The 23,201-nt window shown below is 45.9% G+C and overlaps 1 protein-coding gene across 3 annotated transcripts in view; it reads right to left on the minus strand.

Annotated features, from left to right (window-relative positions):
• Positions 1-5,958: 5,958 nt before the first annotated feature.
• Positions 5,959-23,201, minus strand: part of Iho1 (interactor of HORMAD1 1) — a 28,382-nt gene continuing 11,139 nt past the window's right edge. Inside the window, exons 3-8 of one of the 3 annotated variants that reach the window (NM_001447041.1) lie at positions 22,382-22,556; positions 19,755-19,918; positions 15,393-15,441; positions 14,931-15,018; positions 10,051-10,154; positions 5,959-6,055 (exon numbers count right to left, since the gene is read on the minus strand). In NM_001447041.1, the coding sequence (NP_001433970.1) occupies positions 5,984-6,055; positions 10,051-10,154; positions 14,931-15,018; positions 15,393-15,441; positions 19,755-19,918; positions 22,382-22,556 (652 nt within the window). In that variant the 3' untranslated portion in view covers positions 5,959-5,983. 3 annotated transcript variants of the gene reach the window in all.

Below are 23,201 nucleotides of genomic sequence, written 5' to 3' on the forward strand. Positions count from 1 at the left end.
CCTCTGCTCTGCCCTTTGTCCTTGTATTCTTTTAAATGAAACCCTGGAAAAATACAGGGACCATAAAAAGGATGGGTTTGTTACCTGGGACTAACCCATCACAGGTAAGCATCACACAAGAGCCAGGCTCAAACCGAAGTTTGACTTGGGCCCTGTTCTCTACACACACCGCACACATGGTTCCCTGTCTTCTGCTTGTGCCCATGCTTGCCTCAAGTCCCCAGCCCTACCCTACACAGAGCAATGCCTCTCTGCACAGGTCTGCTGGGATCAGTTCTGGTAGGATCCAGCCAGGCTGCCTCCTTTAGGACAGTCCCATGAGGCCTGTCCCTAAGCAATCCCCCAGACATGTGGGCCCAGCTGAGGGGGACAGGAAGGGGCAGGTAAGCAGAGGTTTACCTGTTCCCTCACACTTGACCACCTCATCCCACCATGAGTAGTTCTACAGCACTGACTTTGCTGAGCCGAGAGGAGTGTGGAGAACCAGGTTATGGCCCCAAGGTTACCATAGAAAGAAGTGGTGGTAGCGAGATGACTCAGCGTGTCCCATGCAGTTATTTTTAACGGCAGTTTGGCTCAGTGGTCCTCGCATGATGAGGCAGCTACCACTTCAGCAGTCACGCCCTCACCTGGCAGTCTCTCAGCACACGTAGCCACTTTGTCACATGGACCAGCCTCCCAGGGGAGTGCTAACCAGATTCCAACCAGAGATGTTCATTGGTACTGCCTGCCTGAGGCAAGAGAAAAGGACAAGTGGAACCAGTGGCTTTTGTTGACTAACTGCCATTTAATCCCTGCAGGAGGTATCGTAGTCAAACACTCCCAGCCTGTGGGGTGAGAGGTGGCACTGAATGCTCACAGCGTCCTAGACTGCTCTGCTCAGGTTGTTCTGAAAGATCCCACGCAGAGAGACCCTTACTCAAGTCTTGGGAAATCGCGGACCCCAGACACAGAGAGACCATTTTGGATGTAATAAGCAAAGGCGAGGTTTATTACAGAGACCTATTACAGAGATCTCCAGGCCGACACGTATCCCGCGCAGGAGACAGAGGTGTCGGCCCCGAGAGGCTGGGAAAAAGAGTATTTAAAGGCAGAGGCTGTGAGCACCAGGGGATGGGGGATGTCAAAGGGGAATGCACCACAAGTTACAGGATTGTTTTATGGCTCCAGGAGATAAGGGGACGCCAGAAGGTTTTATGGCCCCCTGGTTCCTGGAACAGAGCTACTAAATCAGGAGAAGGGTAGGGTCTTCAGGTCCTCATTATTTTTAAAAGTTTGTCAAAATTGATGGAGCATTTGTATTTGAAACACCTCTGGTTAGGCTTGGGCTGCCCGGTTTCTTGGAGTGCTCTCTGTAGGACACAATGGCTGAAAAGCACAAGTAGGGGCTTATCAGGGTCTGGAGGACATCTGGTTAAAGTATGACTCTGAGTAAGCTGGGGGGATGTCTTTGGATGGTTTATGGCTCAGTCCTCGATAGCCTGAGCTGGTTTTTGCATTCCTTTTCTTTATCTTTATGGCCTGCTATTCCTGGCGGCAGGGCTTAGCCCTGAGTTTGTGGCTTTTGGGGCTAACTCTTTTAATTTTATATTTTTAAACCTAGAATTCGTATAATTTTCTTTTCAGTTCTAGATGGAGGGGTGTCAGCCTACATGAGATTCATATTCATAAGCCACTGCCTGGCTTAAGTAGATGTGGACTTTGTTTTGCTTTTGTTTTTTGAGAGTGTCCTAGCACTCTCTAGGCTGGCTTCGGACTCACGACGATCTGCCTTGGCCTGCCAAAGGTGTACACTAGCCAGTGTGGAGGTTGAATTCCTGCCCTTCTTACCCCATCATTGCTCTGAAGACTGAATTAGATCTGATTACTCTTCCTCCAAAGACTAAAGGAAAGAAGACCCAACCAATCCTGAAACTTATCCCCAGTGATGTCACGAAGCTGTCAGCAAATAAGCAGACTGGTGTGGTGCACACTGGTAATCATAGAAGTCTAAGGCAGGAAAATAGCATGTTCAGAATGGTTTATGTAGTGAGGCCCTTTCTCAAAAAAGAGGGCTGGCAAGATGTCCGAGCAGCTAAGAGTATTTGCCACTGCAACCCCAGGGACTCCAGAGGCCTCCTGGTCTCCTCTAGCACTTGTATTCATGTGACACATGTGACACACTAACAGATACAAGCATTTCACTGGGGTGGGGGTGGTGCATCCCAGCAGTCAGAGGCAGACAGATCTGAGTTCAATACCAACCTGATATACAGAATGAGTTCCAGGACAGGAACACAGAGACCAGTCACATCAGGTATGGAGAGGACAGACCGGGACAAATCAAATTAAAAAAAAATCCTAAAGGATGTAGGTATGGTGGCTAAATGCCTCGAATTCCAGCACTGGGGAGATTAAGCGCTAAGGAGTCCACAATCATCCTTGACTACATCATCGTGTGTGGGTCTCACTCTCTGGGTCTTGATTCCCTTGGAGTTGAAAGAGCCTCTTACGGGTTCACATACCAGGTATCCTGCTTATCAGTCATTCCCATTTCGTTTTTTTAAAGACTTTATGTGAGTGCACTGATGCTCTCCTCAGACGCACCAGAAGAGGGCGCTGGATCCCATCACAGATGGCTGTGAGCCACCATGTGGGTGCTGGGAATTGAACTCAGGACCTTTGGAAGAGCAGTCAGTGCTCTAACCACTGAGCCATCTCTCCAGTCCCGACATTTCCATTTCAAACAAACCAGTTATGACGTAATGGAAATGCTACGGCAGGGGTCAGCACAACACGAACTGTATTAGAGGGTCATAGCGCTGGGAAGCTTAGGAACCACAGTGTACAGGACAAAGCTGAGAAAGAATGCTGCTTACCTGTGATATGCCTACAAAACCCACAGTCCTCAGTCTAGAACCATGAGGCAAATGTTAGACAAACCCAGACAAGAGGACATTCTAGGATTTTTAGAACTTCAGGATTTTCCAAGGTCATGGAAAAAATTCAAAACTGCCGGCCTCCAGGGACTAGGAAGACAACAGCACAGCACTTGTATCCTGAAGTGCAGCTAAAATGGTGAAGGGTATCAGTACAATGAGTGAGACCTACGTGGAGGCTGGTTACTGTAGTGACAGTTTCCTGGTTTTGACAAATATACCAGTTTACGTCCACACTGAAGAAGCCAGGCAGACGAGGCTGTGCCCTGCCCAGGTCCACATCACGGCCCCAGAGTTCCTGGTAGGAGCCAGGGTGTCTTCCCTGTCCACATTCTGTCCTATCCCTTACCTTTGCAGTTTCTATGCCATCATGAGACTTTTAGTTTTCTGTCTCTGTCTCTTAGGCCACTGTCTCTAGGGTACTGGAAGCTTCTGTTTCTCTAGCGCTGTGAATCTATCTCTGTGATATTGTGGGTTTCTAAACTTCATGATCTCTCTCCTGGTTTTTTTGTTTTCTGGGGCTTAGGGTATCTCAGTTTCTGTCTCCCTTCCCTGCTCCTACCTCTGGGGAACAGGTCTTTTCTGGTCCACCATAGCTGCACTGCTGGCTTCTGGAGGAAAAAGAAAAAGCCAGGCAGAGTATACTCCTGCTCACTATAGTTTAAGTTTTCTATAATTCTAAAGTTATTCCAAAACTTAACATTTAAAAATGCAATCAATTCCCACCTATTAAAAATTTAAGTGAAATATTTGTAGGATAGCATCAAAGGAAATTACAGTGGTTTAAAAAAATATTTTCTATTTTTTTTTCTATTTTTTTTGGAGCTGGGGACCGAACCCAGGGCCTTTCGAATATTTTCTATTTTTATCTACACTAGACATACCTCATTTCAGTATAAAGTCGTGTGTGTCTGCAGGTCAGTCCCAGAGCTCAGGCCTGGCGAGCACTTCTCACTGAGCTTCACCCCAACCCTAATCCTCATCACCATCAGTCACCCATGGACACTGTCACTAGGTTCCTATCCGCCATCAACTGTCCACACAAGATGCCTGCAGGACGTCCTCAGGCTGGATGTCGAAGGTCTCACAAAACCAAGTCCTAGTTGAGTTCATGAGTCAAGGTCTAGCCTCCGTCAAGGCTTTGAAGGATGAAGACAGAACCCTAACCATGGAACCTTTTGAAGGGACAGGTTTTGTTTTTGTTTATGGTGGAGTTACTGGCCCTGGGGAATGTGGGCCCAATGCAAATTAAGGAAGGTAATCCAGGCTCCCTCTTGCCAGAAGGTAAGTTTTCCTTTAGTAAAGGCTTTATATGAAAACTAGATTTAGGTAATAAGGAATTCATTTTATGTTGTTCTTCTTTTTTTTTTTTTTTTTTTTTTTTTTTCTGGAGCTGGGGACTGAACCCAGGACCTTGCGCTTTCTAGGTAAGCGCTCTACCACTGAGCTAAATCCCCAGCCCCAGGAATTCATTTTAAATATCATTCAAATGGGGAATATTTCTCCTCACCGTGGAAACAGATTCTTGGCAAAGTTAGTGAGTATTAAGTCTCAGACACAGCAGCCCCAGATTACTTAAGTGGGCCTAGGACCTCCTCCTCACCGATTTACATCCCCTAGCTCACTAGTGGGCCTCTAAGTCCCTTCCTGCCTTTGTCATCTGCTCAGTGGGGAGGAAGAGGAATGGTTTTTCAGGAATTTGCTGAAGAGAATATAGAATCCTAGAACATAGTATTTAATACGACTAAAGGTTTTCAAGAGTCCAAAGCACTCATGATGTATGACAGTTGACCCTGGTCACGTCTAGAAAACTTGAAAACGTTTGACGTCATTCAGCTTCCCTCCCCCGCAGTTCATCCTGGCACACCAAACAATCACTGAATTGTTTCCGTGGAAACACCAGAGTGCAATTTGGATTACCGGGATCAAAATAGAAACAAGGCAAATTCAAGAATAAGTAGGCACAGTGGAACCTGCTGGCTGCAAACTGCAGATTCAGATCACAGCACACGGCAGATGAGGAGCTGGGCCCATCCGCCCCTGTGATTTCAGGTTCAACGCTGCATTCTCCCTCTGCACTAAATTCAAAGCTTTACACGGAGACTGGTTGACTGAGACAAGAAGGCAAGAGATAACCTACAGATGTTTCTAGAACAGAAGACTGTGTGGCTGAAGGAGACTTAGGAAGGGCTGCTGCAGAGAGAGTTAAATAGCAGTGGGAAGGTAGACCAGGCAAGGGCAGAGCAACTGCTGTCAAGAGCTTGAAATCGGCACTGCCCTCAGGCCAAATGCATGAGTGTTCCCCACACTCCCAAGCATGCTGCCACCCTGGCTACCTACATCAATTTCAAGGCCCTGTAATTGAATGCCCTACCCAGGTCCCAGGGCACTGGTTAGCAAGTCTCTGCCTGTGCCAGAGGGGAAGCTCCATCAGGCACGAAGCCTGTCTTCTCATCTCTAGCTCTCCTGACTCTGCCAGCTTCTCCACTCGGGGACAATAAAGTACCTCTCGTTCTATTTCCCCCAACTCCTTGGTCTCCCCTTGAACTTTCCCCTTTCAACTTCAGAGAAGATTCCAGAAGGAAACAGGCAGGGCAGTTGGGGAGCCTGTGTCCCTCACCTCTGCAGGAACACCTTAGCAGAATATTAAAACCCTCCTGGAACTGAAGGAATTTTAAGATGTTCAGGAAAGACTGTGGAAGGGCTCATCTGGGAGCGACGTGGTGCTTCCCTAACTGGAGGCACACTACCTTAAAGACCTTAATACGGCAGGAAAGTCACGTTACTAGGGAGGCTTCAGAAGTCATTACCCGAATGTCTGATTGTTGGGGATTGCTAAAAAGACTGTCACCCCCAGATCATATTCTGGCATTTGTTTTCTTCTTGGTATGAGAGATCACTAATATTTTAGGTTCAAACTAAATATTTACAAAAAGGAACGAAGTCTTGAGAACTGTATTTGAAATAGATTCAAGCCCTAATGTGGAAGGGCTCTCTGTCATAGACTGTCTGGAAAATGTATGGTAAAATTTTGTAAGAGTGGATTTAAAAAACAATTGTTTTAATTACAAACAGGCAGGGTAGGGAGGCGACTGTTTTTCTGGGCACACTGGGTGAGGAAGGGTCACGAGAGATTCCTGTGAAAGAGAAACAGGAGTAAGCAGGAGACTTTCGGAGCTAATGAAGCCAAGCTGGGTGGTGGACACCAAAAGGATGTCATAGAAAGGCCAAATTTCAAGACATGGTTTCATTTGGGTTTTTTTGGGGACAGTGACTTGGTTTTTTGAGACAGGGGTCTCTGTCCTGGAACTCACTCTGTAGACCAGGCTAGCCTCAAACTTGAAGCTCACCTGCCTCTGAGTCCTGAGTGCTAGGATTAAAAGTGTGCGTCACCACTACCCGGCTTGAAGACAGGGTTTTTAAGGGGCTATATATGCCCCAAAACGCAGCCTCTGCGCTCAGTAAGTACCACATCACTCTCCTGTGTGCTGGGAACACAGCAAGAAGGCAGATGTCATCCTTACTTCTGAAGTTTATACTCCTGCTTAAATGAAAGGAGAACACTAACTGAGCTAGATCAGTGTGAGATAAAACAGGGTCGGTCCTCAGAAGCCACAGGATGGAAGGAACACACACACACACACACACACACACACACACACACACACACACACACTCAAAAGGCCATCTTGGGGTAATATGTAAATGGGTACAGGACTGTCAGGCAATTAAGTGCTGTAGTCAACCTCATTTCCATCCTGGAGTAACGGAGGGCGGAGCGCTCAGCAGACTCTACCCTCCCACCACATCCGCCCCTGTGTAGCCACATACAGCTCTGGGAGCATCTAAGAGCCAAAAATGCTGTGTGTTCCAGGGACGTGTTTGGGCCTGTGTCACGCTCACCAAGTCTGGCAGGAACATTAAAAAAGAGAGGATAAAAAAAGACAGTAAAGAGCCATAAAGGGAATAAAACGGGAAACGATACCCTTTCCCAATGACTGCCAGAGACATAGAGTGTAATTTTTAATTATCTCAGTCGTGTTAGAGATGTTACCACGGAGTCACATGGACTCTGATGTCATTACACACAATGAAATACTTTTGCAGAAATAGCGTGTTACAACAGCAGAGCCTAGCGTCACAGGGTCCATCTTTGGCACTTAACAATCAGATGGCTCTAGAAGGGCTCATTCACAAACACTACCTGAAAAATACTTAAATTCACAGGGTTTGGATTAAAATAGAACAGTAAATATCAACAAGACATAGAAATAAGGAGCTGGGGATTTAGCTCAGTGGTAGAGCGCTTACCTAGGAAGCGCAAGGCCCTGGGTTCGGTCCCCAGCTCCGAAAAAAAAAGAACCAAAAAAAAAAAAAAAAAGAAATAAAATATAACCAATACTACAATTGTTCAACAGGAATAAGGGCCTTTGGTCTCAAAGCTTCCTTCTGATGGCCCTGTAAGTGCCTGAAGTCAGTCTGGGAAGGGCTGGGAGGAACCTTTCTTGCTGCTCAGGCATGAGCCACCACACCCCACTCCCATAGGCAGCTTTAACGCTCTGTTCTGTTTGTTTGGGGTTTTTGTTGTTGTTGCTGTGGTTTTGGGTTGCTCTGTGGACTCAGAGACCTGCCTCTACCTCCCCAGTGCTGGGATTAAAGACATGCAGACCAGCACCAGGATTACCACTCTGTTCTGAAGTAGTCTGCTTTACAGTTGAGAATCGAGACATGTTTATAGTGCCAACATTCTGAAGGCTGAGGTAGGAGAATGCAAATTCATAATAAACCCATCTAATAGTGTTCCCTGTAACATGTCCTCTCACTGAAAAGACAAAACTCTGTGACAGCACTAGATAAAGCTGAGGCTCAGAAGGGTATCAGAGGTACAGGGCACGTCTTGAGAGCTACTCATGTAGTCACAAATGTTTTATGAGAGTTCTTCCAAATAGTATTCCATAAGGAAGCCGATTCCCTTTTCTCCAAGTGTACACAGCTACCTTTCTGATGCCTTACCTCAGGCTACTCCCCGAATTCTCTTCACTGTCTCCACACATTTCTTCTCTATAACTTCCCTTCTAGTGAGCAGCAACTGATAACTGAGTGCTGCTTCTCCCTGCCTCCCACTGGCCAGTCAAGGCCTCTGGTCTGAGGCTGGATAGGCCAACTTCAGGTGCTGTGTGATGCTGCCCAATCCAATGTCCTACATTGTGGTTCTGAGATAACAAACCATCAGCTAACGTCACTGTTGGCAGGTTAGAAATTATCATCACTGCTATCAAAATCCGGGTCAGAGAGCAAATTCTTCCCTCCCTTCTTACACAGAGGAGGCTCTAGGTTTTCAAGGCTGATGTCACTGAACCAATTTATCTGCTGGTCCTCCTGGGAACTGCTGTCTGTGGAGGAGTGCTGGGAAGACTTCAGGAGGCTCCCCTGCACTGCCCCTGCTGTCATACTGGTCTCTCCTCTTCCTCCTAAAATATGACAAGCTGACTTGGTGGAGCTCCTCAGAGGCGGCCAACAGATGAGGGGCCCCTGTGAGCTACAAACTGAAGACTGGGGACAGGGACGCTCGGCCGTGATGGCACAGGCCTCCCCTGAGGTCTGCTTTTGTACCCTAGCTAGAAGCCTGCCTCTCTTTGCTCGCCTCGGCTGCGGCTTCTTGCCTCTCCTCCTTTTTCTGCAGGTCCTGCCTCTCTTCTGTTCAGCTGCTGACTGTTCAAATGAGTCAAGGGCGCACTTGCTTTGGGCCTCGTATGTGGGGCAGATGCCCTCCACTCTGGCTTCAGACTCACAGTCCAGCCGTGAGGCGCCTGGGGCAGTCAGATCCTGCTCGCTGCCGGCCTTCTGGTCTGGGACAGAGAAGTGGTTACTGAGGCTTCTGGAGGTCATAACCCAGTTCTTACAGTACGTCTGCACGGCCTTGCCCTTCACATGCTCACTGCCTCTGTGGGGCCTGTCTGTTGGCAATGTAGCCTTTTGAAAAACATCACTCTCTGCTCCTTCATCCCAGACACCGAACTCTGTAGGCCTCTGGGAACCCCTACTGGAATTCCCTGCAGGAGGCTCCTGGCCCTGCCAAGTAGCTGGCTCCTCAGAGGGATACGGTTCCTGCCTGGGATAATGATGGCTCTGGGTCAGAGATGGTGAGGTCTGAGAGGCGCTGTCTTTCAGATGCCCAACCACCTGAGGAACAGAGGTGAATTTTTTCAGCTCTCCTAGGACACTAGGCACAATGAGCTGGCCCAGATTATCACAAAACTGCTGGAAGTCCTTACTCTGCTGGACAACTAAAACTTCAAGGTTCTTCAGGGTGGATTTCATCTCCATAAATTCTGCTTGTCTCTGGGAAAGGAAGTAAGAGAGTGACCGACATGATGAGGTGTGAGGACAGGTGTGTGGGCGGGGCTTGTGGGCGGGGCTCACACCCTAATCCCAGCTGAGATGGCTGTGTCAAGAGCACTAATGTCCATGAAGGGCTGGAGGGACAGACACCTCAGTGCTTGAGAGTACTTGCTGCTCTTGCACAGGACCCAAAACCCACATGGTGGCTTGCAACCATGTGCACCTCCTGTTCCAGGGACTGATGCCTTCCTCTGACCTCTATGAGAACCACACATGTACATGCTACAGTGACACACACGCAAACAAAACACTTGAATATATAAAAAGAAATTAATCTAAAACTATAAATTAAAAAGAGTATTGACCTGAGTCAGAGGCTACATTGGGTTTCATAGTCAGTTCTAAACAGTCTATGCTACAGGAGAGAGACCCCGGGTCAAAACATAAAACAAAAAAAATGTAAGAAGCAACCAGTGCAGTTTGTCCCTCACACAGCAAGCACAGGTGCACTGTGAGCAAGGCCTGGGTACACATCCTGCTAGGGAACCCTGAGTTATGGTAGGCTACATCCTGACTTAATGAGCCACCATCCTGGGCTCTCGTCTTGGATGGAAATCTCTCACACATTAAGTGTCACTCGATCTTAGAGACAAAGCCTGAATATCACGTGGGCAGTGGCAGGATCTGTATCTGAGCTCCTCGGGAGGCTGGGCAAGCACACCAGACCACTACCTCAGGACAATCCTGGACAACAAAGCCAACCAAACAAGAGCTTGGCGTTCATACTCACAGCTGCACATGCCCTCTGTATCTCAAGGACGGCCTGCTCCACGCTGCCTTTGTCTTTCACTGCCTCAACCATCAGGTCATGCTGAACCCTCGCAGTCTCTTGAACTAAACACAAAACAAAGACAAAGTCTTCCTAAGGACTGATGGTACACGTCACCAGCTCAGAGCATGGCAGTGAAAGGAAGGAGCTGCATTCCAGTATGATGCATCACATCCGTCTCTGCTAATGTCCAGGACTCGGTCCTCTTGACCCGCACAGTCTCCCCACAAGCACAGGCCTGCAGTCTTTGCACTTGAAAGGTTGAGTCATACGGATGCTATGAGTCCCAGGTAAGACCATGTCTCAAAAAGGGAAGAAAAGGGTTGGGGATTTAGCTCAGTGGTAGAGCGCTTGCCTAGCAAGCGCAAGGCCCTGGGCTCGGTCCCCAGCTCCAAAAAAAGAACCAAAAAAAGAAAAAAGGGAAGTAAAATAACACAACCTTCCCCAAAACTCCCAATATTTATCAACTATCTTTCTATATACCCAACACTGAACACACACATGCACACACGCACATACATGCATACATACATATTATATACATATTGTCAGCAACCAGGCACTTCCACCAGTCTGCCCTCAGAGACCTAGCCACAGCTTTACAGCAACACCCATCTCCAACTCCACTGCCAGGTCCGACAGGCGCGGTGCAGAAAAGCCTCAGGCCACCCCAGAGCTCTCTCTCATTCCCTGTTTCTCTCTGTTCCCTGTTCCCTCTCTGTCTCTCCCTCATTCTGTCTTGTTCTTTGTCTGTCTGTGTGCCTGTCTGTCTTCTCTCCCTCAGGTCCCCCAGTCCTAAACAGCTGTCCTTCCCAGTAAACCTCTTCCGTCACATCTGTTGTGGGCAAAATTTCTTAGCAGCACACCTTGGCACAAGCCACTAAAGGTGCCCCACCTTCCTGCCCATTTTATCCTTCCTCTCTCTCTCTCTCTCTCTCTCTCTCTCTCTCTCTCTCTCTCTCATCCTTTTGTTTTGTTTTCAAGACAGGCTTCTCTGTGTGTAGCTCTGCTCGGCCTGGAGCTCACTCTGTGGACCAGGCTGGCCTTACACTCAGATCTGCCTCTGCCTCCTGAGTGCTAGGATTAAGGGTGTGAGGCAACCACCACCGGCTGGGACTAAGGTGTGCACCACTATACCCAGCTACACTCTTTAAAACTAAAAAAAGAGAAATGGTGTCCGGGAAAACATCATCAATGACAAGTGTACGAATTATTGTTGAATAATACAGTAAGTGTTGTAAGGAAGAGGACATCACATTTTTAAGTGCATCATTTTTTAATTTTTGTTTTTCTTTTTAAACAGGGTCTCTCACTGCCCAGCAATGGCTTCACATTCCTTACCAGCCAAGGGTGACCCTGAACTTTGGAGCAATCCCAGGGACTACCTACTGAGTCATCTCAGTAGATCAAGCTAGTCTCAAACTCACAGACATCCACCTGCCTCCACCTCCTGAATGGTGGAATTGAGGATTTGAGTCATCGGGCATTTGTTTGTTTTTTGTTTATTAGAGATCTATTTATTTACTATGTATACAGTGGTCTGCCTGCACACCAGAAGAGGGCACCAGATCCCAGTACAGGGGGTTGTGAGCCACCATGTGGTTGCTGGGAATTGAACTCAGGACCTCTGGAAGAGCAGTCAGTGCTCTCAACTGCTGAGCCATCTCTCCAGCCCCCATTAATTTTTTTTTTTTTTTTGGTTCTTTTTTTCGGAGCTGGGGACCAAACCCAGGACCTTGCGCTTCCTAGGCAAGCGCTCTGCCACTGAGCCAAATCCCCAGCCCCCCCATTAACTTTTTGAGGCACAGTTTCACTACCCAGTTCTAGCTGGCATAGAATTCATGAATAATCTGCCTGCCTCTGCCTGCAGAATGCTGGAATTAAAGGCCCACCATGCCTGTTTTTTGTTGCTGTTGACAGGGGTGGTTTTGTTTTGTTTTTGTTTTTGAGACAAGTTCTCATGTAGCCCATGAAGGGACCAGCATCTGATACAAGACACCCCATGATCGAGTTCTCAGCACAAAGGAGATTTATTTGTCCCACAAGGACAGAGCCAGGAATAAGAGGCACAGCCAAGACAGGAGATAGAGGCCTAGGGAGGGGAAGGATATTGTTGGATGGACAAAGGACTGCCTCTATAGAGAGAAGACAGGCAAATGGTGGTTTATAAAGGTGAAAGGGGAAACTTCATGTGAGGATGAGGTGTTTAATTTTGATTGGACAAGTTAATTAGGGCTGGCAAAGGGGGCTTCTGATTACTGGATCTCAACACTTAGACAGCAGATCCTTGGTAGTCAGCCTCAGGGGAGGAACTGACCAAATAAGGGAACAGACTTTGGCGGCTGGCTTAGGAATGTAATCTACTGGTTTTAGCAAGAAGAAAGAAGTAGGGGAAGGGCAAGGCCTGCCAGAGCCATGTTTGCCATGCCCAGGCTAGCCAGAGTCCCTTCAGCCAGGGCTGGTTTCAAATCCCCAGGCTGTCCTAATCGTCCTGCGTCTACCGCCCACGTGCTGGAATTACAGGCCTTGCTCACCACTCAGGACAGCGTTTACATCCAGAAAGAGCCGGTCTCAGAGGTGCATACCTTTAGAGGGTACCTACAGCACCCTCCACTGTTTCTATACTTAACTGCATAGACCAAGTAGTGGCGTACATCTATACCACCAGCTCTCAGGAAGATGCGGGAAGGGGACGGGATGCTTTTGGAACCGGCCTTGCTGCCAAGGTGAACCCCAGCCTTTTTAAAAGTTGCCATTGCTTCTACTGCCAGCCCCCAACTCCACCAGCGTCTGGCAAAGCCTCTTTTTATTTTTTTTTTTTTTCATGACAGGGTTTCTCTGTGCAGCCCTCACTGTCCTGGAACTTGCTCTGTAGATCAGTCTGGCTTCAAACCCCTCTGCTCTTCCTCTTGAGAACTGGGATTAAAGGTGTGCACATCCACCACCCAGAAAATAAATATATTTTTAAAAAGTTTTGTCCGGTTTGGTTTTGTTGAGACAGGGTCTCACTGTAACCCAGGCTGGCCTTCAGTTCCTCATGCAGCCAAGGCTATCCCTAAGCTCCTGACCCTCCTGACTTGTCTGCCTGAAGCAGTCGTGGGTAGAGGCAGTACTAGGAGGTAGGACCTAGTAAAAATAAGTCAGATCATTAGGAACGTTTCCTTACACACATGGAATACGGGACCTAATCCTTCAATTAACCTCTGCTTTCCAGAACTGTGAGGTAGACAAACATCCTCCACCACGTGTTCTCACCACAAAGCACCATTCCCACAAACAGCTATAAACTAAACACTCTGGAAGCCAAACAAACCTTTACTTCTTCTTGTTGCTGCTTTGTTTGTTTGTTTGTTTGTTTGTCTTCTGAGATAGGATGTCTCTGTGTAGCTCTGTAACTCACTCAGTAGACCAGGCAGGCCTCGAACCCAGAGATCTATCTGCTTCCACAGGGCTGGGTTAAAGGTGTTCACCGCCATCACCACCACCCCACACATCACTTCTTAAAGCAATAGAAAGCCAAGAGTACGTGACTGGGGCATCCTCACAAGAGTCACTCCTTCACATCCCTCATTTGCCTCTGTCCTCAGCATTGCTACTTGTGGGGGTAACAGTTCTAGTCTAACCTATCTAAACGGATGCACAGTTGCCCCTGTGGTGATGCCCAGGTTGGACGTCAGTGGATAAACAGAACAGTGCTTTTTCAGACAGATGGAAATTATTTTATGAGCCATGCAAAGGCATTGATTTTTTTAAATGTGAATGAGCTGACTTGAATTAGTTTAAAATGAAAAATAAAGAAATGCAAACCAGCCTCGATGCTTGAGCACCTATATCCTTGGAGAAGTGTCCAGCTAGGGAGACCAGTGTGCTGAGTGTCTACAAAGGCATTCGTCTGCATGTAAGCCACTTAATTGGAGGGGGAGGGGAATTTGCAAACAGCACTCTATAACTGACATTAAGACCAAGGCTGATTCATCACAAAACAACTCTCACTGAAACCAAGGCAGTGAGAAGAACAGCAGGTGACTGGAGTATTTCCAACTTCTAAGGAGGAGTGTGTCTACAGACAGCGACAGAGCAGGCAAGCCATGTGAGGCTCGGGAGGCTGCTGACTCATTTCAGGCCTGAGGAGAAGGCTGGCGGAGCCACCCTGAGACAGCAATTAGCTGAGGATCAGTACTTCATAAAAGCTGTCATGGGATCGAGGTGTCAGCATGGGCTAGTGAGATGGCTCGTGTGTCTCCCACTCTTCCAGATGATCTGGATTTGATTCCCAGGACTTACACAGCAAGGCAGGTCACAACTGTCTGTATCTCCAGTCCTACGAACCCACTCACATTCTAAAAGTCTGAACTACCTAAGTGATGTTCTCTAATGTATACTTTTAGCCTGGTCATTTAGAAGTTCCAGGCCAGCCAGTGCTACATAGACAAACATTTTTTTTCTAAATAAATAAAATTAAATTTAAAAATTGCACTAAAGTGTACAAGCCGGGTGTGGTGAAGCACACCTTTAATTCCAGCCCCTGGGAAGCAGAGGTAGCCAGCCTGGTGGTGGGTTCCAAGCGGCCAGGACTATGGAGAGAGATACCCTGCTGCAAAACAAAACAAAAAACAACGAAACAGTGTTGTCCCACAGCAGTGGCTCTGTCTTGCAGGCAGGCCAGCCTCCTTTTATGCACTTACCTATTATCTTGAACAATAGGAAATCACTCTGGAAACCTGGTTAGGTCAGAAAGGTCACGTTCATGGCTCACCAGTGCCCTCTGCTGCTAACATTAACCTTGAGACACTGACAAAAATTTAAAAAATAGCAATGAACAAAAACCATGGGGCACTCACAGGTCTTGGCTATGGTCTCCACAGAGTCTAAAATAGACTGGCTTCTAGAGCTGAGATGTTCCTCAGACTTTTCCACAGCTGTCTGCAACTAAGAAACAAAATTAAGAAAGGAATCACGTGGTGACTGGAGAACTGGTCAGGGGTTAGGAGCGCTGTCTACTCTTCCAGAAATCAGGGTTTGATTCCCAGCACCCAAAAGGCAGTAGCTCACAACCGTCTCTAACTCCAGCTCCAGGGCAACGATGGCTGCTGGCCTCCAAGGACGGCGCACACGTGGTCTGTGCACATACGTGCCGACAAAAAACCAATGCATAAAATAAACTTAAATTTTAAAGAAGGAAAAGAGAAAAGAAAGCATGACTTCCTTCCATGGAGAACTGCTATTTAATGCTAATACGGTAAAGACACTGGTGTTCTGCGTGCGCTCCCGACACTAACTCTCTGAACCTCAGCTGAACCTACCTTGTGGATGACTTCTGGAAAATGAGAAACGAAGTTGTGCAGCGTCTCACTAGGGTAAAGAGGGAAAGGCAGAGAATAAATCCTTGTGCCCCATTGACAAAACACAGATAACTAAGATGAGTCGGCCTGAGACCTCGGTGGTCCAATGGGAATCCCATTCTCTCTCTTCCTTCCACCCCGTGGCTGCCTTACTTCCCTTTTATCCCCTGCCCCCTTTAAGACTTACTTATCACAGTGTAAGGGTTTGTCTGTCGGATGTGTCTGTGGACCACATGCATACCTGGTGCCCAGGGAGCTCAGGAGAGGCTGTGGGCTCTCCCGGAGCTGGGGTCAGGGATGTGTGTGAACCACCTGGGTCATCTGCAAGCACACTTAGTGCTGAGCCATCTTCCCAGCTCTTCGTCCCTATCTTTTGAGACAGGCACATGCCTTATCTGTCCTATATGCTATAACAGGAATGCACGTGAAGTTAATAAATAGATGTGATGATTAAAATAGTCTGGGTACGGTAGTGCCCTCCTTTAACCTCAGCAATTAGGGAGGTAAGAGCAGGTGGATTTCTGTGAGTTCAAGGCTAGCCTGGTCTAAAGAGTTCCGGACCAACCACAGCCACGTATCACTGTGCCTCAAAACAAGCAAACAAAACTATGTAAATACACAAAATAGTTTAAATTACAACTTTTGTATTTTTTAGTTAAAAAATGTACATTGTGTGTTCATGCACAAATGCACAGCACTCATGTGGAGACTGGTAGACACTTGAGTCGCCAGGCCTCGTCTTCAGCCATCAAGATTCTGGGGATTAAAGGCATGTTGTCAGCAAGTATTTCCTCCCACTGGGCTATCAACTGGCCCAACTCTTTTTTTTTTTTTTTTTTTCTTTTTTGGTTCTTTTTTTTTTTTCCGGAGCTGGGGACCGAACCCAGGGCCTTGCGCTTCCTAGGCAAGCGCTCTACCACTGAGCTAAATCCCCAACCCCGGCCCAACTCTTTTTAACTACATTCATTAGAGTTCGTGTGTGTACACACATGTGTGGACATGCCCCCATGTGTATACAGTTTGGAGTGGAGGTCAGAGGACAATTTGTGAGAGAGTTGGTTCATCGCAGGAATTACTATCAGGTCATCGGCTTTTGTGGCAAGTCCTCTACCCACACAGTGCGTCTTTAGGTTTTCCTAAGTGCTGTCTTGTTATTCTGTTTTTTGTTTTTTTTTTTTTTTTTTTTTTTTTTTTTTTAAAGATTTATTTATTTATTATATATAAGTACACACTGTAGCTGTCTTCAGATACACCAGAAGAGGGCATCGGATCTCTTTACAGATGGTTGTGAGCCACCATGTGGTTGCTGGGAATTGAACTCATAACCTCTGGAAGAGCAGTCGGGTGCTCTTAACCGCTGAGCCATCTCTCCAGCCCTGTTTTTTTTTTTTTTTTTTTTTTTTTTTTTTTGGAGCTGAGGACTGAATACAGGGCCTTGTGCTTACTAGGCAAGTGCTCTACCACTGAGCTAAATCCCCAACCCTGCTTTGGTTTTTCAAGACAGCATTTCTGTGTGTAGCCCGACTGTCCTGGAACTCCCTTTGTAGACCAGGCTAGCCTCAAAATGACAGAGATCTGCCCGTCTCCTTTCGAGATGTGAGACACCATGCCTGGCCTAGCTCACATTTTTGTCTTTATTTTATGAGTGTTTTGCCCATGTATGTACACCATGTGTGTGCCTGGTGTTTCCAGAGTCCAGAAGAGGACATCAGATCCTCTGTAACTGTTATCAATGGTTGTGAGCCACCATGCTGCTAGGAATTAAACCCAGGTCCTCTGGAAGAGCAATAATAACTTCTTATTTCTAAGGGAATTATTTTTTTAATCAACTGAATTTAAAAATTCATAAAGAACAGCACTTGAGAGGCAGAGGCATGTGGATTTCTGAGTTTCAGGCCAGCTTGGTCTACAGAGTGAGTACCAGAACAGCTAGGGATGCACAAAGAAACCCTGTCTGGAGAAAGAAAAACCAACCAACCCACAGCAACTGGCTCACAGTTATTAGCTATTGTGAGTGCTGAGAAGCAAAAAAAAAAAAAAAAAAAAAAAAGTGGCCTCCTGTCCCTGCACTGGGGCAGTCAGGGCAGAGGCCCTGAATCTCGGGCAATTCCAAGCCAGCCTTGTCTATACAGAGAAACCCAACTCAAGCTAGATGATCTGAGAAGTAAAATCTAGAAGGAAAACATTTAGATAGGAGCAATATATTACTTGAATTTTTCATTTTTCAAAAAAAAAATCATTTTTGACTTCCAGAGACAAAAGTTATAGTGGTTACATTAAAATCTACAAGTCACATTGAAGAACGCATAAAGTAATTACTAGCTGAGTATTGGTGGCCCATTTCTATGATTCTAGGACTTGAGAGTCTAAAGCAAAGGGAATCACTACAAATTTTCAGCCAGTCTGGGCTATACAGTGAGTTCCTGTCTCAAACAAACAAAAGCTTAATAGAAAAACTTAACAGGCAAGAGTTTGCGGACTAGGGAGACAGCTCCTATAAAACATAAGGTCTTGAGTCCTGGATCAGGCACCCATAGCTAGGTAATACTTTAGTAATTGCAGTCTCAGCAGCCAGCTAAACTAGCCCAATTAGAGAATCCCAGGTCCTAGTGAGAGACCTTGCTTCAAAAACCAAGGCAGGGCGGGTGGAAAGACAGCTCAGCAGATAAAATATTTGCTTTGGAAGAACAAGGACCTGAGTTTGTAACCACAGCATGTACATAAAAGCCAGGCATGGGAACGCATGTCTGTAATTCTAGTGCTGGGAAGACAGAATCAGAAGATACTTGGTACTTGCTACTTATCTAGTGTAAGCTAAATTCATGAGGTCAACGTTCACTGAGATAAAAATTTGGTAGAAACCAAAAAAGATAGAGGATGTTTGAGGGAAACATCTGAGGTTCAGCTCTGCTTTTCATAGGCAGGCACCCACACAGGGATGGTTAGTTTCAACTGTCAACTTGACAACGTAGAACGACGTGAGAAGGGAATCTCAATAAGAAACCATCCAGGGGGTTGGGGATTTAGCTCAGTGGTTAGAGCGCTTGCCTAGGAAGCGCAAGGCCCTGGGTTCGGTCCCCAACTCCGAAAAAAAGAACCCAAAAAAAAAAAAAAAAAAAAAAGAAACCATCCAGATTAAGTTGATTTGTGGGTATATTAGTGATTGTCGTGATTACATTAATTGATATGAGAAGATTCTGCTTCAAAGTGCAGTCCCATTCCCTAGGAATGGATCCTGAACTGTAGAAGAAGGGAGAGCATGCTCTCTCTGCTCTCAAACTGTGCATGTGTTAACAGTTGCTTTGAGTTCCTGCTCTTGACTTCTCTACAGAGATGTTCTATAACCTGGAGTTTTGAGCCGAATGAATGACTCTTCCTTATTCAGGCTGTTGCTTGTTTGTTTGGTTTGGTTTTTTATTTGTTTTTTGAGACAGAGTTTTTCTGTGCAGCCCTGGCTGTCCTAGAACTCCCTCTGCAGACCAGGCTGGTCTTGAACTCTCTGAGATCCACCTGCCTCTGCCTCTGGAGTGCTGGATTAAAGGTAAGCCATTTTTGTCCATAACTCAAACTGATGGGTAAGCAGAACTCACTGTGTTGCCAAGATGACCTTGAACTCCTGACCCTCCTGTCTCTGCCTTCTAAAAACTGGGATTACTGTCATGCATCTCAACATCTAGCGTGTTGCAATGTTGCCCTCCTGGTTTTCCATTTAATACTTATTTATTTATTTTGTGGAAATGGAGAATAAACCGAAGGTCCTGGCATGCTAGGTAAGCACTCTTTTACTGATATATATTGGGGGGATACTACGTGATACTCTTAAAAGAAAAAAAGAAACCAAGTTAACCTTTATCAAAGGGCAGATACATTACCCAATACAGATGGCCTGACCAGAGGCTAAAGGAAGGGAAGACTGTCCTCATGGGCTATGACATCCAGCTTCTTCTGCCCTGGACCGTGGAGTTCCTAGTTCTTGAGTCTTCACACTTCAAAACTTAAGGAGCAGCCATCTCTCCCCTTCCTTTTGGGCTCTCTGCTCAGACTCAGTTAGACCTCTGCACCCTTGATTCTCTAGCATGCATACGGTTGATTTATGGGACCTACTAACTTCCAAATTAAATCAGTTTCTCTATCTTTCTATGCCACTGACCACCCCCATGTTTGTGCACACACATGTATGTGAATTGTGTATGTAATATTTATTCTGTTTGCAATGATAAATGCATGCTATTATACTAAAACTGAATAACTTGATTATTAATAGTGCATTTTATTTCCTTCAGAAAACAAGAGCTTTCTCGTCCTCTTAAAAGGTGTGCGTACCTGTCAGATTGGTCGGTTGCCCTTCGTTTTTTCTCCTCAAACTGTTTTGAGAGTCCTTTTGGTTTCCCAACTGGCAAAGGAAGAGAAAATAAGCCTTCACCTTTTGTATCGCCTCCAAACAACTGGGGCTTCGCCTGGTATTTTGTGAAAATACTAGGTTCATTCTGTGAAACAGAAAAAAACAAAAACAAAAAAACCAATGCCTAATGTCACACACTGTTCTCTCTGTACAAGGCAGAATCATATTTAAGTACCAAGCAAAGGTGGAAAATAAAGCATGTTGTTTTTCCATTATTGTGTCTACCAGGAAATTCTATTTATAATAAAGTTTGTTTCCTGGAACCTGGGAGAAACCTGATGGCCACAAGCTGCTTGGACTTCAGTGCTTATGGTGGACTGAATAAGAATGGTGCCATAGGCTCATACGGATTTGAATGTTTTGTCACCAGGAAGGGTGCTGAAAGGATCAGAAGGTTGAGGAGGCATGGGGGGGGGGCATGGCCTTGTTGGAGTAAGTGTGTCACTGAGGGTGGGCTTTGGGGTTTCAGTTGCCAAACTCCAAGTCTCTCTCTGCTTACAAACTAGGGTGTAGGTCTCAACTACAGCTCCAATACTTGCCTACATCCTGCCTTGTCCCTGCCTTGGTAACGGGGCAAACCCCTGAAACCGTAAGCCAGCCTCCAACTGAATGCTCTCTCTTCTGAGAGTTGCCTTGGTCACGGTGTCCCTTCACAGCCATAACTAAGACAGTGAGTGCTGAACCCTCACAGATGAACAAATGTAACTAATTTTCATAAAAAGATAACAAAGTGATAATGCAGGCCTGTGGACCTAGGAGGTTCAGAAACTCAGTCACACCTAGGAGATGGCACAGCTTGTAACCAAACCTGACAACCTGAATTCTATCCCTGAAATCCACATGGTGGGAGGACAAAACCACCTCTGCCAAGGTGTCCTCCATGCCCAAAGACACAAATAACAAACAGCCAACAAATGAATGTAATATTATCAATAATCAAGAAGTTCCTGGTCATCTTTGGATACACAGTGCCTTTGAGGCCAGCTAGGGCAACATGAAACTTAGTCTCAGGAGCAAAGATACAATGAAAAGTAATTATAATGGCGATAAACAATACAGTAAAGCTGTGGGAAGCCTGTTGGGAAGAAGGGCTTCAGAGGGAAGGGGAAGCAGGTAAGAGAAGATCATGGAGAATCAAAGTACATTATACATACGTGACACTGTGGAAGAATAAATGTTTTAATTTTTATTCTTTATGGTGTTTTGCCTGCATGAATGTATATATCAGATCCTTTGGAACTGGAGTTACAGATATGAGCTCCCGTGTGGGTGCTAGGAATTGAACCTGGGTCCTCTGGAAGAGCAGCCAGTACTGTTAACTACTGAGCCATCTCTCCAGCCCCAAGAAGGAATGTTTTAAAAATTAAGACAGCTAGGCTACAGCTCTGTAGAGCACTTGCCCTGCTAGGTCCTTGATTCCATCAAAGCACTGAAAAACTAAATGTGTCCCTTTCTTTGTTTTAAGTCAAAGGGTTTGTTTGTTTGTTTGTTTATGGACTTAGTGCTGTGTTGTGTGTTTGTGTCCATAAGTGTGGGCATGTGTATTCCATGTGTGGAAGTCCGAGGACCTCAGGTGTTGGTGAGCCCTTCCTGTGTTCACTGCTGCAGATGGCAGGCTAGCCAGCCTGCTGGTTTCCTGTCTAGGATTAGACATGTACCATCATGTGTGCTTTCAGATGACTTCTGGGAATCCAAACTCAGGTCTTCGGGTTTATGCAGCGAGCATTTGTCCTGCTGAGCCATCACTGTAACCTCCTCTATTCCTATCTTACGGAAGCCGCAGGTTTAATGGCTCATGCCTTGAAGCCCAGCGTTCTCAAGGCAGAGGCAGATGGATCTCTGTGAGTGTGAATCCAGTCTAGTCTACATAGTGAGTTCTAGGACAGACAAGACTACAATAGAGAGACTTTGTCTAAGAAAAGCAAACAATAAATCCATCTTAGAAAATCCATTGCTCTTAGGAGTTTTCACAATCGTGAAGGAATATGCAGATTTGCCTCTCCCTAGTAATGCTCAACAGACTGACACTATTTTATGTTGTTCTGGCAATAAAAGAAACTGTATATGTAAGTGGTTTGTTTTGTTCCTTTTTAAAATTTCAGATCTCTAGGTTAATTAATAAGTCATGGATCAGCTAGCCACAGTGATGCATCCTTTTAATCCCAATTTTTAGGAACAGGCAGTCAGATCTCTAAATTCAGAGCCAGCCTGATCTATTTAAGGAGTTCTAGGATAGCCAAGGCTACATAGTGAGACCCTGACTCACAAAGCCACCCATCAAGCACTAACCCATTTAGGATAGTAACCTTCAGAGTACAATTCTAAAGTATGTTCATGTTCCAATAGAACAATTATTTTTTAAGCTTACCTCCATAATAACTGTGAATTATGTACAGAGAAATTCGGAACTCAGAGCTAGGGGTGGTGGCTTAAACCTACAATTCCAACAATCAGGAGGCTGAAAACAGAGGTGGAGAGCCCAGAGTGGCCTACATAGCAAGATTCTCTCTCAAAAAGAAAAATGTAACTAGCTGGAAGTCAGACTCACATCTACAGAATTCTGTTGTGTCTGTTTTGGGTATCTTAAGTAAGTGCCAGCATCCAAGGGTGGTAACAGAGTTTCTGAATTTTCAGGACAGAACTGAGATCCAAAGAGGAACTGGGAATCACTGAGAGAAGAACAGTCAGTCTGATTACTATTCCAGTTAGACGGTTTAGTGAGCCTGAAACAAAGCGAGAAAAACATCATGTAAGCAAGCATCCTGAACAAATTAAGTCATAACTCACAGCTACTCCTTCAGAACAGTGTGGGAGAGCACTGTGTTCTGTTGGGAGTTAGGCTCTCTGTTGTGTACCTCTGCCATGTTTGCTTTGACCTCCAAGTCAATATGCTCTATTCACTGCCTTTATGACTTATAAAGAACAGGAACTTATGAACCGAAGCTCACATTTGGATTGACAACTGGAGAACAATCAAATGGAAATTCAACCAGAAAGGACCGTCACCACCCTTCCTTGTATTACAGCATTTTGAGCCACAACGCTGTTCAAGAACCACCACACAATCCATACGAACACTGATCTCGGTTAAGCAAGAATCGTTTATTGAATGCACACCCTGATACTGAACATTCAGAACTAACTGTGGCATCAGTCTGCCCTCAAGACAGGCATTTTATAGGAAAAAAAGAGTCTCAAAAGTTTAAAGGCAAGCAGTGCAGTGGTACAGCATCTTTGGTTAACCAGACAAAGTATCATGAGGCAGCCTTTAAGCTGATTGGTCCTGAGTGAGGTAAGGGTGGGGGCAGGTGGTGAACAGGGATTTCAGAACACTGAGAGAGCAGAACATGAGTGATTCAACCATAACT

Source organism: Rattus norvegicus, chromosome 8 (assembly GCF_021556685.1).
Source record: "Rattus norvegicus strain SHRSP/BbbUtx chromosome 8, alternate assembly SHRSP_T2T, whole genome shotgun sequence".
NCBI classification, from domain to species: domain Eukaryota; kingdom Metazoa; phylum Chordata; class Mammalia; order Rodentia; family Muridae; genus Rattus; species Rattus norvegicus.